General features: G+C 43.1%; 1 protein-coding gene across 1 annotated transcript in view; it reads left to right on the top strand.

Moving 5' to 3' along the window:
* The window catches only part of ATRN (attractin), a 154,521-nt gene that overhangs the window by 120,999 nt on the left and 17,701 nt on the right, over positions 1 to 15,821 (top strand). Inside the window, exon 27 of the mRNA XM_026846890.1 lies at positions 5,240 to 5,318. Within this exon, the coding sequence (XP_026702691.1) occupies positions 5,240 to 5,318 (79 nt within the window). The remainder of the gene's footprint in view (positions 1 to 5,239; positions 5,319 to 15,821) is intronic.

The raw sequence follows: 15,821 nt of genomic DNA, 5'->3' as shown, positions 1-15,821 counted from the left end.
GTGGCCAGAGAAGGGCAACGGAGCTGGGGCAGGGTCTGGAGCACAGGTCTGCTGGGGAGCGGCTGGGGGAACTGGGGGGGTTCAGTCTGGAGAAGAGGAGGCTGAGGGGAGACCTCCTGGCCCTCGGCAACTCCCTGCCAGGAGGGGGCAGAGAGGGGGGATGAGTCTCTGGAGCCAAGGCCCCAGCGCCAGGCCCCGAGGGAATGGCCTCAAGCTGCCCAGGGCAGGGTCAGGCTGGCTCTGAGGAAGGATTTCTGTGCAGAAGGGGCTGTTGGGCGTTGGAATGGGCTGCCCAGGGCAGGGGGGAGTCCCCGGGATCCCTGGAGGGGTTGAAGAGTCGGGCTGAGCCAGCGCTGAGGGATCTGGGGAGTTGGGAATGGTCAGGGGGAGGGTCATGGTGGGGCTGGAGGAGCTTCAAGGGCTTTTCCAACCTGGATGATTCTGGGATTCTGTGACATTTGCAGGACTGTGTACAGACTGTGCTAGGATGTTACAAGCTCAAGAGCATTTCTGTCTCCTTTACCTTCTTTTCAGAGAGATGGGTGAGGAGAAACTGTACAAAAACATTGTTTGAGATGGGGGAGGTGGAGAGAGAAGGCTTGAATGAACCGTGGATTTCAGGGATGAAGGAGGCTCTTGGTGGGCTGTTAGTTTTGGAGGAGAAACAAACAGAAGGAGAAGGTAAAGTAAGTCCTGCAGTGAAGGTTAATTCTTAAAGCCATTTGGAAATGGGTGGATATGGGTAGCTGGCAGAGATGGCTGAGGCAGTTCAGGAGAAAGCAGGGCAGAGTGTGGCCTTTGACCAAGACTCCACCAACCACCGTGGGCTTCTGCTCCAAATCATTTTCCAACACGGCTCTTGTTCCATACAGCTCTTCTCTTCCACTGCTTCCATATTTGCACAGTTGCTTTCCAAGAGAAGATTGGGGGGGGGAAGCTTCTTTAAAGCTACTGATGCAAGGACAGGTCTTTTTAACTTATTTCAGGATGGTTCAGGCTGAGTAAACCCAGCAGATAGATCTTGACTTCCCTCTCCCCCAGGGCTTTTCCAGCAGGTGATGGACTGCAGCCCAGCAAGCAGGCACTGCCTTTTATTCTTCCCCAAGTACTGCCAAGGGGAGGTAGTACAATGGGGAAAATATATTTCCTTAGTGATTTTATAGCTTTTGTGGGTATTTGCTGCCTCCTTGTGTCGGTACAAAGATGTATGGTGCTCTTGCTCTGAAATAGAGGCTACTGTGGTGAGTGTTTTAGAAGGAATTTTTATTAGTCCTTAATTGTTAATTCCTCTCTGTGCTTTCTTCAGAAAGTCTTGGCTGTGGTGCCAGGAGTGAGGCAGGAAAGAGAAACCCATGAATGACTCTGGGATTGTGCAATTTCAGAAAGAGGATTTAGTGTAAGGATAAAGGTGATCCTCTTAGTTCTCCAGCTTTCTTTTCTAAGGGAGTAAACGAATATATAGGGAGATACCGTGTTCAAATCAACCAAAAATAAGAGGTCCATACCTGACATTCACAACTCACTGAAGTCAAGTTTTTCCTAAAAAGGAGCCATTCTCATAGGAGTTCAGCATGTTTTGACACGTATCTTCGGTTGGGTGTGTAGGTTCCTGGTGCTGTCTGATAGATACGTGTGAATGGAGCACATCTTGGAAGGGTCACCTACAGAAAGGTGGAGATCTCATTCACTTTGCTGGTTGTGCACAGCACGAAATTCCTTCATCTGTGTGCTTGAGAGTCCTGAAAGCAAATCTCTCTGAAATGGGTCTTTAGAACACAGAGATGCTGGAGGTTGATGAAGCATCTGGACTTTTTCCTCTGCCCTTTGGACTTCCACCTCCTTTTCCTAGATAAAGGGGTATCAAGGAGGTAGACTCAGACAAGTCGTGGCAGTAGCTGTTGCCCATGAGCTGCATCTAAAACACTTTGTCCTGAGATGAAGCTTCTCATGACGTGGACGCGATCGCCTGGCAGGCGTTGTCCTTTGCCAGCCTGTCCTGGGGACCCCTGCAGATGCTTTGAATATTGTTTTCATGGTCAAATTAAATGTGGAACCAGGAACACTTGTCCCTGCTGCCTTGAAGATTTTGGTTTACTTCCACCCTCTGTTTGTGCAATGATGTTAAAATGTTGCTGAAAACAAAGCAGACCAAAGATTTAGCTGACGGTCTCAGCTGTGCTGGTTTTGCATGGATACCTTTTGGATTTTTGCTCTTTAGGGAGCACTGTCCTCTTTGGACCTCAGAGATACAGCAAACTTTGCACCTTAGGAAGATTTTTAGGTTTCTTTGAGGAAAAGGGAGCTTGAAAAAAAGGAAAAAAAAGCTTACCCAAAACCACTGAGTAAGTGTGGCGGCATTCATGTTGTGGGGAGCTAACAGGTGTCCCAAGACAAATGCGAGCACTCAAAAATTTTGCTAGTCCATCATTCACTTGTGCCTGTTCAAGTGTGGCATAAGTGGAAATCCATCTAGTCCAAACGTGACCTTGTCCAGAAGAGAAATACTGTTTCCTGGTGATATAAGGCTCTCGCACTTAATACAGCAGTGGGGAGCTTCAGGAAAGAAAGGGAAAGCTGAAGGTATGAAATCCTTGATCATGAATAATGCATGTTAGCTTCTTTACCAAAATAGCAATTAAAGATTTAATGTATACACTTTACAAGTTAATGGGGGCACATTGTTTTTTTTACTGCAAAAGTCAGTAATAATCCAGTACCTCTCAAAAAGGAAATTAAAATAGTCATTAAAAGTGCTTGTCTAAACTATTTGTGTTTGCAGAAGAATGGCCAGGCTTTTACAGAGAAATAATGTCAGATTTTTAACATTGAGAGAAAACGCTGGGGAAGTGATTTGGAATACATAACCTCTTAAAATGACAAAGGCCAAACAAAATCTCTGTGATCCTGCTTAAATTTATAAAGAAATAAGCACCGTAGGAGTCTTCTAAAGCCACATAGATATTTTAATTCTAAAGTCACACAAGTGCCAATTTTTAATATCTTATACTAGATGATAGTAAAACATATTTCTGTACGTATCTAAGCTTGAAAAATAGAGTCATGTTGCCTACTGGCTGCTCTTTGGGTGTTTCATGCTCAATCACACGCAGTTTTCATAATATATAGGCTATGGACAGTGATAGGTAATCAGGAACAGGCTCTCCTCCTTCTGCATCTCAGGGAATGGTTCCTGCTGTCTGTCCTTTTTTTTTTTTAATGTTAAATATTTCCACATCTTTGCATTCCTCTCTGCGAAAGGATTTGCTGTTGTAAAGTTGCTGAAGTAGGGATTGAAAGACAAAACCGTCGGCCCCTTGCGGCTCGTGTGAGGCATTTATGAAGAGAGGGAACAGCGGGGAGCTGGTGGGATGAGATGCCATCTGTCATCCTGAGCTGTGGATTTGTGGTCAGCAGCGCGACTGTGGCTTCACGTCCGAGTAGAAGAAGTCATCGTAGGGGTCATGGATGTTTGTATGAGTAGGGTGGGAGAGCACGGTGGAAGCCACAGGACGGCTTGGAAATAAGAAGTTTGGGGATCTGCAGTAAGGATTGGTTTTTGGAAGCAGTGCGGAGTTTGTTTTTGAAGGCAGGGAGTACTGAGCGGTCATGGTCTTCCTCCCGCCACAGTCTTGTGGTGCCGGGTCCCGCCCTTGGGCCACCACAGCCCCCTGCGTGGCTACAGGCTCGGGGAGGGTTGGCTGGAGCTGTCTGGGGGAGAAGGGTCTGGGGGTTCTCACTGACCAGCAGCTGAGCAGGAGCCAACAGGTGCCTGGGTGGCCAAGAAAGCCAACGACCTCCTGGCTTGTGTCAGCACTGGTGTGGCCAGCAGGGACAGGGAGGTGACAGAGCCCTGTGCTCTGCCCTGGTGAGGCCACACCTGGAGGGTTGTGTCCAGGTCTGGGCACCTCAATCCCAGAGAGATCTGGAGGGGCTGGAGCGAGGGCAGAGGAGGGCAACGAGGCTGGGGAAGGGCTGGAGAATCAATCCTGTGAGGAGCCAGGGAAGGAGCTGGGAGTGTTCAGGGTGAGGAGGAGGAGGCTGAGGGGAGCCCTCATCCCTCTCTGCAGCTCCTGACAGGACATTGCAGAGAGGCTGGGGCTGGGCTCTGCTCCCAGGGGATCAGGGACAGGACAAGAGGGAACGGCTGGAAACTGCCCCAGGGGAGGGTCAGGCTGGGCAGGAGGAGAAAGGAGGGGTTCTGTCTTTCCTCCGTGGCCGTGGGTCTCCATTGGGAGCCCCAGAACGGCGAGAACTGAGCCGTGCCCAGAGGCAAGGAGAGGGGCACAGCAGTTCCCCCCTCAACAGAAATCCCTCCTCAGACCTACAGAGCACGGCGGTGGGTGTGAATAGTGCACTTGAGGAAATAAGTCATCTCTTGTGGTTAATCTTCCTTTCAGCGCTCTCTTTAAACATAAAGTGTGTGGGGAGGGAGGTCTGGGGACATTTTCTCTTACCCATCAGTGCGGTACTTGAAGAGAAGCTTTCGCTGAGGTTCAGATACACAAAAGGGAAAAAAATTTATCTTAGAAAGCTTGTGTGCCTTGAAGTTGCTCATTAAGTATTCAGTGTGATAAGATCGTAACTGTCAATAAAGTCGCCTTTTATTATTCTTATTATTATTGTAACTGCTTTTTGTTAAATCTGCTGCTTTGCATTTTCCTCAGAAGCTGATAAATCTATTCATCCTTTTCTCCTCTTCAGATTTAAGAAAAGCAGTGTAGATTTGGGGAAATCAAGAAAGGCTTGTAGTTCTGCAACAGCCAGTTAAGAAGAATCCAACTACTATACACTTATTCTTGTAATTTGAAAAAGAAAAAAATAATACTCTGTTTTCTCTGTTTCCTTCAAAGCTTTCCTTTTTGGGTTATCCTTTCACTTTAAATATCACCAAAGATAGGCAATACTGGCTTTTCCATTTTCATTAAATCTTTTGGCTTTACTGTCCTGATTTCCTGGTGAAAATTGGTGGATAGTGTATAAGGAGGTCAAACAGGTAACGTTGGAACAACAGTTTTCTCTGTAAATAGATGTGCATCATTCCTCACCAGGTGTCATGAGCACTGAACTGGGCAAAACACCTTGCGCTGCTGTATTATCTTTTATCAAAGTACCTCTAAGTATTTTATGGACTCTTAGCCTAGGTTTCTTTTTATTTGCTAGAGTTTTTTAGCTGCTGTTATGTTGTGAACAAGGACAATAAGATTTTTTTCTTTTTTTGTTGTTTTTTTTCCCTCTACAGCTGTTTCCTGTCTTTACTCCTGGTGGCAGCTGTGGTTTGGAAGATTAAACAAAGTTGCTGGGCATCACGACGAAGAGAGGTTGAAATGACAAAATTGAATGCTATCTCTTAAATGACTTTTTATAGTTGTTCTCTCTTGTATTTATTCACATATGCATAGCATTAACCTTTAGTTAAGGATAAGCTCCACTAATCTATAAACGCTTCTGTTTGGGGATTTATAATAGTGTACTTTCGATTACAGTTTCAGTGACAAATGATGCTATTTTAGTATCCTGATGCTGCAGTTTCTGTGAAGCACAAAAAATAGGGGTCAGTGTCCTGCCTTCCCAGAACTCTAGACAACATAAAATACAAACCCACCACAAATTAAGAGATGCTGTCTCAAAAGAGGAAGTTTCTCCACTGAAGCTCTGAACCACATTTAGCTCCCTCTTTAATCTGATTTAAAAAAAGGCTAATCCCTATTTTTAAATTAAAAGCTTATCTAAATGTTGTGGGATTTTTTTTGTTGTTATTTTCTTTTTTTTTTTTTTTCCCCTGTAATACAGTAGTGTAAGAGAAAGGTGGGAGAAGCCACCCACGATTTAGAAAGCTTTAGTGTACTGTTTAAAAAGTCAACCAACCTCCAGTGCTAGAGCTTTCTCCTCTTTGCCGAGCCAAGGACCATACCAGCTTCCCAACCTTTTCTTGTTTGCAGCGTGAAAAACAATGTGTGCTTTACACCCCCCAAAATATGGTTCCTCCTTGTTTATCCCTGCTGCATTTGGGGATTTTTCTTCACCACCCTTTTTTCGTGCTTCTCAGTTGAAGCTAATTTCACGTTACACCCAAAGCACACAGGGTGACCGAGCTAGGATAGCCAGTGCCCCTCAGTAACATAAAGAACATGTCCTTATTTCTCATTTTTAAGCACAAATGCAGAAATGTATAGTAGACCCGTGTAAAGAAGCAAGTCCTGCGTGCTGCAAAGCAGACAACCACACGTTCCCGGGTGGTTTTTTGCTGTGGCAAGCACTAAAACTATGGAAAGCAAAGCCCTGTATGAGGTACAAATACAGCAGAGCTTGGGCTGGGCTGTGCCTGGGATTATTTTTAGGAGCTTTGTCTTGTGCAGTGTTTTCTTGTATGCAAAATGAGAGAAGCCAGGCTTTGTTCAGGGGAGTCCGTGTGTGCTTTCTATATGTAGGTTGTCACCCAAGAGCAGGTACCTTTCCCTAAGGGAAAAGAAACACACCTCACTCCTTGCTTTTGGATTTCAGGGTGAAATCTGCCCGTTCCTATTGATTTTCCTCCCAGGTGTCCTGCTGGGATGAAACACTTGGCAGCTGCATGTACCTGTTGAAGACTGTTTTATTCATACGTAGTAGTTTATCAAGAATATTCTGGGGATTCATTTCTAGTGCTGAAATTCTGTGCAAGCGCCCGTTTCTTGCATATCTGCAAGAATCTGTATCTGGTTGTGCTTTCCAGTGCAGTGGTGGGAATTGTATAAATTTATTCAGTCTGAGGTTTTTCTTTCTTATAATAAAGCAGGATGATGTCTGATAACTCTTGTCCTCTTCTTCCTCTTTCTGCTTCAGATGTTTTTGCTCTTACTACTGAACTTAAATGCGTAATATAATCAGTGGTTTTCAAAGAGATAACCCTTAATCTTTGAAATAATTTAAGTCTTTGAGGTTTCTGTATTCTCTGATGGTAGATAAATTTTTCCTAGGGTGGCTGTTTTTTTCCTTCTCGCTTTCTTGGCAAGAAAGTAAGCTGGAGTCAGCATAACATTCCCCGTTGGCTCCTGGGGTTAAATGTTATCTGGGAATGTATAATACAGACTGAGAAGTAAATACTGTGCTTTGGAGCTCAGTTAAAATATTTTAGCAGTGGCCTAACTGAAACATGTCCCTATAAATTACTTTGTCTGATGCATGTTTTAAGGAAAAAAGCTGGAGTACTAGCAACATGTTGGTGTGGTTTAGTTTAAAATCAGTTTACATGTGTGGCTATTTGACGGGCAGTTCATCACTGTGTTCTTTTCCTGGCAGATTCCTGTCTTTTGCTGTTACTTATCTTGCTCATCATTTTCGTCTAGTGACTCTATCTTGTAGTTCATAGCAGAAATCTGTTTCTTTTGTTAAGAAATACTTGTAAAACTTGAGGAAACTCTTTTAAATATTTGCCATGCCGTTATTAGCTACATTAAGAAAGACTGTCTCCAGGAACAAAAGTCTGCCCAAAAAGTTCTTTGACTTTTTGGTATTATTTAAAATGATTTTATAGCTTGCAGGATTTTTTTTATACGGACTCAATAAATCCTATCAAGGCTCCCTTTAAACATTAGTAGTTAAAATAATGATTAATACAATCCTGCAAAGTTTTAAGTGTACACAGGCTTACACGTCTGTTCTGAGGATGGTTTTGAAGTTTGTGACACTTAGATTTGCCATTCTTTCTTCCCTTGGAAGTGGCTTCTTTCTTTGGTTCTTTCCATTACCCTTTCAGGAGTCTTGGGTCAGAGAGTTTGACTAACCAGGTTTTAGTTTATCGCTTTTTTCCCCCTCCCTCTATAAACTCCTGATGCAGTTGATGGAGACCGCCTCCTCCACCTCCTCCCACCATACCACAGTTTAGAGGTAGAGTGAAAGGTGATTAAGCAGCAGTGACAGAACACCAGATTCAAACAGCATATTGTAAGCTTTAAGTTAATATATGCTGCACAATATTTTAATATAGCCCTGGAGGAAGATATTTCTCTGGTTTGGGCTGTATTTTTAGAAGTAGTCAAGATACAGTTGCCTGTCTCCCATGGGTTGTGCTGCAGTAATTCTGCGTGTTTTCTAATCTTAACCCAAAAGTAAGTAAAATATAATGCAATCTGCAGGTAATTCCCAGCTATCAATCACTTCTGCTTCCAGTATAAGGATTGCAAGTGCCTAACTGCTTATCGCAGTGCAGAGTGAGAAGTACATAGCTGAAGCTTAATCTGAGATATGTATAGGACAGGAAAGGGGAGGGTGTTGAAAGATCTAGTAGTCAAAATTATTCAGACAATATTGCTTAGAAAATGTGCTGGGAGAAGTTGTGCAGCTGTGCTTGGTGGATCAGGTTAATGGAACAGAGCAGCATCGTTTGCTAAACTACATTTGCATTACTCCTTACCAGGAAAGCAGTGTACTACAAATCCAAAATCTGCATCAGAATCTTGTAAAAATATGTCAGATTCTCCTGACTTTTTTTTTTTTTTTCTTTCCTTTCTGCAGCTCTTGCCATCCTCTTTGACCAGCTGCTTGCACATGTCAGTGCTGACGTTCCTCAACCTTCTGGCTAAAGGGTCTTCTGGGTGTGCAAACACGGCGTAGCAAATATGTAGTTGTAGGGAAATGAGTTTGGAGCACTGAGCAAAAGTTCAGGCCTTGCAGAGTATAAAACTTGACCTGAAGTAAAAATGGGAACAATTTGTGTCATATCAGGCATGGAGGAGATGGGATTGTAAATTGTGTGTTTATTCCCTCTCCAGTGAGCACCGAGTTTAACTATCTTCAGACATCTTAAAGAGGGAAAATGGAAATAAAAAGGCAGCTTTTATAGGAGGCTTAGGATGAGGTGAATGACATTAGGAAATAGGGATAGGAAACCTTTCTATTTTGTCTCTAGAAAATGACACGTTAAATGTATCAAGGTGGTAATAGAGAGTAATGCAGAAAATACGAGAGTGGCATTAGAAATTTAATATGCTCATCTGCTGTCATGAATTTTCTATCCTATTGTTTTATTTTAGCATCCAAATCCTATTCTCTTCACCCTCGGTCTGCTTCATCTCCTCCACTTTCAGCAAGAAATAGCTCCTCTTAACATTTTCAGCAAATGGAGCGCGGATAATGATTTGGCCAACCCGGTGTAACTGGTTGTGTGAGGGTCAGCTGGATCGCTCTCTGTGCCCCGTCGAGCTGTGTTGGGAGCACCAACACCAAGCACGTAGAGACATAACTAAATTTGGGTGTCTAGAGCTCCATTGCACTCTTAACGTGCATAAAATAGTTTACATTTTGCTTCCTTTCTTGCCAAGACCATCCAGGACTGAATGTTTTCACTCTGTGCACTGCTCAACTTATTCAGGATGGGTTTGATGTATTGATTTACTGCAGGGATTATCCTTCCCCTTCCTGACCTCGTTGCTGAAACCTCTTTCCCTCCCAAGTGTATTCAAAATGTAGCAGCAGTTCTTTTATTCACTGGCATCCTCTGCTGTCATGTCCATGAACGCCGAATACCTCTTAGGCAGGCGGTTTTCTGTGTTCATTTTTACAGCAAAGACTTTCTAAGGGATGTGTGCTGTCTATTATTTGTTGCCCTGCCTTTGTTTTTTTCCCCATCCTGCTCTCGCCTGTTAGTCTTTCATTCATCTCTCCTATCTTCTCTCTTAGACTGTGATTTAGGGCATCCTTAGTCAAAGAAAAGGATTCAGGATTGGAACATTTTCAAACTGTAACTGTAAATCAGGATCTTCCTCTCTGTCTAGAGACTCTAGTAAGTGTTTGGGAAGGGTTTGCTATCAGCCTTATGCAAGAACATTAAAAAGCCAAGCCACAAATGTCCCTAGATTTGGGCGGTCTCAGGGGCTTTGGAGGGCTTGTAAGAAATTAGATGTGCTGGTGCTGAAATTTGCTGCTGTATTCTCCAAGCTCCCAGCAGTTATTTGGTATGTAGGCCTTCTCGTTCAGTAGCACCCACAGCGCTACTGGGTGTCTCTCAGCCGAGAAGAAAATATTAACTACTCATTGGTGTAGTTTGTAGAGGAAAGACGAATTGGAGGAGTGAGAAATCACGGCAAGCCGATAACTTGTAAGGAGCTCTAGATTACGTGATTAGCATACTCAGTTGTCTCATTACAGTGTGAAACACAAGCCTCTGTATGTATTTTTTTCAACATTTAAGGTGGGTTTACTTCCCAGAATACCTGTTCCCTGGACAATAGACTGAAATGGTGGTGGCCGTGGTGATTTAATAACCCTATGGAAAGTCCCAGCTGCTGCGTTTTTAAGTAGAGTAATGAAATAAGAGCAGTATTAGCATTATGTGTAACTAGTTATTGAAGTGCTGTGTCCACTCTGGTCTCAGCAATGTCTTGGGCGTTGCAGATGGCGCAGAACAACACTGCAGGATTAATTTGTTATCTGGAAGATAAGTGAGAGACTAAAGCGTCACAAATTACTCATTTTATCCAAGGAAAAACATACTGAGATTTGATGATGTGAGTCTGTGTCTGTGAAAAGGAATCATAGAAGATTCACGATGGGAATGAGGGTCTTGTAAACGATCAGCCAAAGGCATAACACCCTGTCTCTACAGCTGGGAGTAAAAAAGTCAAAAGCTGTTTTGTTTTTCCCCCTCTTTTTAATGGCAAGAGTAGCAATGCCAACGATTTTTTTTTTTTTTTTTTTTTTTTTTCAGAATTTGAGTGCTTTCGGAAGGATCTTTTCTAGGTCAATCCCATGGTGCAATTCAGCGGCTCGTGCTATGCAGGAGGTCAGATCAAATAATCGTAACTTTGCTCTATCCCTAAATTTAAAATCCGTGAATGGGAACCAACTCGTAGTGCCTGTAGGCTTTTTTCCAAAATACAAACGCTGCGTGCCCTCTGCAGTGATCTGTGTGGCTTTGGTCACCAACCGAAGGAAACTGTAACAGAAATAAGAGATGCCTTGAAGATGAGAAACATCCCAAAATATGAACATTGACAAGAGATTCCAGCTTAGGGGGAGGTTGATGGTCCATTTTAGTTTGAACATGCTACTGTCGCTTCTGTGCTGAACTGAGCTCATCTCTGGTTGAACTTGCAGGTGCCGAGTTACAGCTGATCATTTGTAGCTTTAATTTGTCCGTGTTGGATGCTGTCATCTCCGGTTGGCCCCCACATACACGGTGTTGGCATCCAGCTGAGCTCTTCTCATGTGCTTTTAGTGGTGCTGCCACTAGAGAATTAAGTTTGGGTTTAGTATATCCCCTAAGCCAGAGCTGTTGGCCGGTATTTGGGATAGTGAAGCTAGACTATCAAGTCTAGCTCTAGGAGAGTTCAACCTTGTTTAAAAAGCCCCACAACCGCCTGTGTATTGAAGCTGTTGTCGTTTCAGACTCCTAGGTCTCTCCCTGATGATAGGAATCGCTGGTACAGGTACCTAATTTAGCTATTTGGAAAAATCAGGGAGAGAAGCAGTGTTGTGTAATTATGCTAGAAGAGCTCAAGTCAATCAAAGGTGCACTCTGCTATTGTGTAATTATCTGGTAGTGGTATATATTTTAGTCTGCATGGACTATATACTTCTGGTCTTTTAAAAAGAAATGATATCTTCTTATTATTAAAGGTCAGGTTTTCTGTGCCCTCCTACTGGGCATGATTATGATGAATAACTTACTTATCTTAATCAGCCCTGAATTAAATATCTTCTGTCATTTCAGCATGAGGCGACTTCCCAGCAGCTTTGCTTTCTGGTTTGTTATAGTTTTGAAGTGTGGAAATGCCTGTTGAGAAGCATTTGAACATTAATTCTCTCCTCCTCTCTCTTTCAACATAGCCTGCAAAGTCAGTTACAAAACTAATTAGCTAACATTAATATGTGCACTGCTCTAGGGGCTTAAAAACTTAATTTTCAGTGATGATGGAAGCGTCAGAGAAAATTGTTTGTTTGTTGACTTACATGGTAGTTAATGTAATTGTGGCTAAATGCCTTAAATCACTTATTTCCGAGACAATGTGGTTCATCTTCCTGCAGTATTTGTATCTTGTATGTTTATTTCTTTGCTGATGTTCTTTTTTGTTTTGTAGGTAACTCTCTTGTCTTCTCCTCTTTCCCCCAAGGTCGCCAAGTAACTATAACATAAAGTAAAGGTTCCCACAACAGAATATTTCTGTTATTTCAGAGTAATGCACAGCACTGCTCGAGCACCCGTCAGTGCTGGCCGCGCAGGCGTGCAGCTCTCGCTAGCTGCTGTTGCCACCAGGAAGGGCACCTTTTCCAAAGGCCCTTGGGAACCCCAGGAGGGTGATGTCCCCTTCCCACCTTGGCTGTCAGCAGCCCACGAGCTGCAGTTTTGGCAGATGTCATTACAGGAGAGCTCTGGGACAGGTTCTCCAGGCAGGATTTTCTAAGTTAGTCATGCCTGGTAATAGGTAGTTGACAGTTTATGTGCATACACAAATACGTATTTGTGCATAAATGGGATGAGCCACTTTTTGAATTCAGGTGAAGCTCTTGGAGCAATGCAGGATGTACAGGAATAAGATCAAAATGCCTGTCTCTACCCACTGCATTTTGGAAGGACAGGAGGTTCTCTGACCTCAACAAAATCACTGTGACTTTGCTTAGCAAGTGGCCAAGTCAGAGCTAACAAGCCTCGCTGGGAGAATTTTGTTACCCTTTGCTCAGCGTGTGCAGCAATACTTTTAGATGCTGGATTGGATCGTGTACGTTGTGCAAAGCCTTGGAGGGAAGGTATAAGAGGACCGACACCCCTGAATAACTTTGCAGAATTGATGCTGCTTAAAAGACAGGTCAGGAAGAGGCAGACAACTTTGTTCTGTTTTCCTGTCAGCCTCTGTTTCGCTTCGGTTGAGGGGGATAAACAGCAACCCAAGCTGCTGAGCCCACGTTGGAGAATGGCATCTTTATGCTCTGTGTGGTGGAGCTCCACACAGGAAAATCCCAAATATTCTGTTCTGCCTCAATCTTTTTTTTTTTTTTTTTTTTTTTTTTGGTTTATTTCCTTATCTTCTTTACCTTTCTTCTTTTTCCAGGACACTAGAGCTGTTACTTTCTTGAGACTCGCTGTTGTTTGTGAGATCTCTGGGTTTTGGCCTGTTGGAACGATTTATCTTTGCAATACAAGGCAGAGCAGTGGTCCAAAACACGCAGCTGATTGCAGAGTCCCCTGGTTTTTCAGGTTGGCTGTGGACAGTATGGACAACCCAGCTGGTGCTTTTGCTTGTTCATAGGAGAGGGAAGCTTGATTTTGCCGTGGTGGCGCAGAAATACGGCAGGAGAGACCCAGTTTGGTGGGAGGCTTCTCACAGCCTTAACTTTGGAGCACCATCTCAAATTCATTGCAGCCTTGAAGGCTGTAATATGAATCTTCAAAGGGTGACCTTTAATCGTACTTGTCTCATCAAAGTAGAGGAACGTGTAGCTTGCTCTGTTGAAATATCTTCAACAAAAGTTCTTCTAAAACCAAAATGTTATCTCCTGAGGATGCCCGCAGTAGCTATACTTCTGAAAAAAAAAAACAGCAATGGGTCCAGAAAGATCTGAATTTCAGAAATGCCTTGAAGGATTATATCTACAAATTTCCAGGAAAAAAACCCAAACTGTTAAGACTATTCCTCTTTTCTGGCTCATCGTATTAAAGTTCACCTCCTTCAACTGTAGGCTGGTGTAGTGGTACCAGACATTCCTGCTGATACCCTGCCAGAGTATGTCCTGCCTGCTGGAAATATTTTGCTCCCTTTCCTGTGAGGGAAATTTCTTTCCTACTCGCTTCTCTTTTACTCTGCCTTAAAATCAAAGCGTGTCCGTGCCCATCATTCAGTTAGCTCACCCATGGTTTTTTCCTACTTGAGCTTCTTCTCTGAAAACTGAGATGAAATACTGTAAAAACTAGAATTCATTACGAGTTCTAGATAGCTTTTTTTGTTTAGTTTTTTTTTTAAGCCGTTCTTTATAAGGAGCAAATAAAATCCAAGACACGTGGCTTGCTTCTGGAAAAATCAGCATCCTTTCATGGCTGAAAATATCAGAGCCTCATCCCAAAAGGTACCATAGCCCTGTGCTCATAAAAAAAGACTCTGCAGGGGGCAATTGCTGAGATGGATGGTAGCGGGATGGTTATACAGAGTCTGGTGACTGCTTTATTATCGTGAATAAAATGTTCGGCCCTTTCTTGTCAGAAAACACAGCATAGGTTATATTAGTCAATTAACCTGGTAACCTGAAGAGCTGTTTTTCTTTTGTGTGAGAGCCTCTGCTACTGCATGAAAAGGTTTTCCTCAATTCCTCTGGCGATTTTTCTCCCATCAGTAAGACACTATTCATTTTGGATTATCCATTACTCAACACGTATGAGTTTTGAGAATCCCTGGTATGAAACACTGCGTCCCTGCGCCGTTTGCTCCTGGATCTGCACCTCTAGTCCTGGGTGCTGTGAGCTGAACAACCTCGGTGTCTCCTCACCTCCCTGCTCTTTTTCTCTTCCACTATAGACTCCAGAGTTGGTTTATTGTCGAGTCCTCTTAGTGCCTGGTTGCACCAAAACCTTCAGGCATTGTTTCCACACTTCCCATTCAGCGATTGCTTTAAGTTGTAATTTTACTTTTTTTTTTTTTGACTGAATTTTTCTACTGATTAGTGACAAAAAAAAAAAATCAATGAAAATGAAAGTTGTGCAGGTTCTCACAGTTTGCGGTTACTTAAACATTAAAGGCCATTGGTGTGTTCCAGTACACGCTTTTTGATGTATTTTTATTGTAAGCCTGTCAAACATTTTGCCTTTAAAACCCTCTTCAGACCCAAGTGATTTAAAATATTCCCAGGTTGTCCTATTAATTGCATGAGGTAAAAAGCAAAGGTTTGCTTGAAAGAGTATTGAGGTTCATTAGTTTAAATCTCAGAAAGCCAATCATTAGGAATGAGGCTAAGCCAGGTTCTGGGGCATCTTGATGTTAACTGCTGCTGATTTCTAATGACACACTCAACGTCTTGGCTAGGGAAATGCCACAATTTCTCCCTTACAACACAGTAAAATCGTTTAATTAAAATTTTGACATACCAAACAAATATCGAAGGATGTATACGTGCACAGATTAAACATGCTCAGTGCATGCCTTGGGGGAAAAAGTGACATTCTGATTACAGACTAATTATTTCTCAAATTTCTTCTTAATTTGGGGGGGCGGTGAATTTTGTAACATGACTTGTGCCACAGCAGAAACGGATGTCAGGAAAAGGATGTTCTCCTGTAGGCGTTTGCTGCTTTGATTGAAGCTTAGATCTTTGGTTTTACCTGGTTTGGCCGTGATTATGCTGGGAGTCAGCTGGCTTTGGAACAGCCCCAAAAGCGAGGGTTCCTTGGCCAGTTCAGGAAAAAAATAAAATAATGTTGCTGTCAGCACTGCTTTTCCCACTGCTCGTGTTGTAGCATATCTCTGCCGTCGCCGTGCTGTTCGGGGTTTTATTTCTTGAAGCTACTATTGACTTCAGTAGGAGTCATGTTGCCAAATAGCACATTTTCTTTAGGAAACTAAACTTCCTTCAAAGAGCTAATAGCTTTTAGTTCGTGAGTCTCTTGGACATCTTCATCAGGACAGCTTGTTCTTTGATTTTATAGCCATTAAACAAAGCGCTTTATGATAGCTGAAGGGGACAATTGCAGGAACAACAACCCAGCAATCTGTTTCACACTTGCTTTAGTCTGCAATCTGCTGGTGTGCTCTAAATATTCGAAAACTCCTCGTGTTCTTTTACCCAAGTGTGAGTTACACACAAGTTTCCTTGCAAATGCTTCATACGGCTCCATTTGTGTGAATTCGCTGGGTGTTTTT

This window comes from Athene cunicularia, assembly GCF_003259725.1.
Source record: "Athene cunicularia isolate RWA chromosome 4 unlocalized genomic scaffold, athCun1 chr4_part1, whole genome shotgun sequence".
Classification (NCBI taxonomy): Eukaryota; Metazoa; Chordata; class Aves; order Strigiformes; family Strigidae; genus Athene; species Athene cunicularia.
This window is presented reverse-complemented; position numbering and strand designations above follow the sequence as displayed.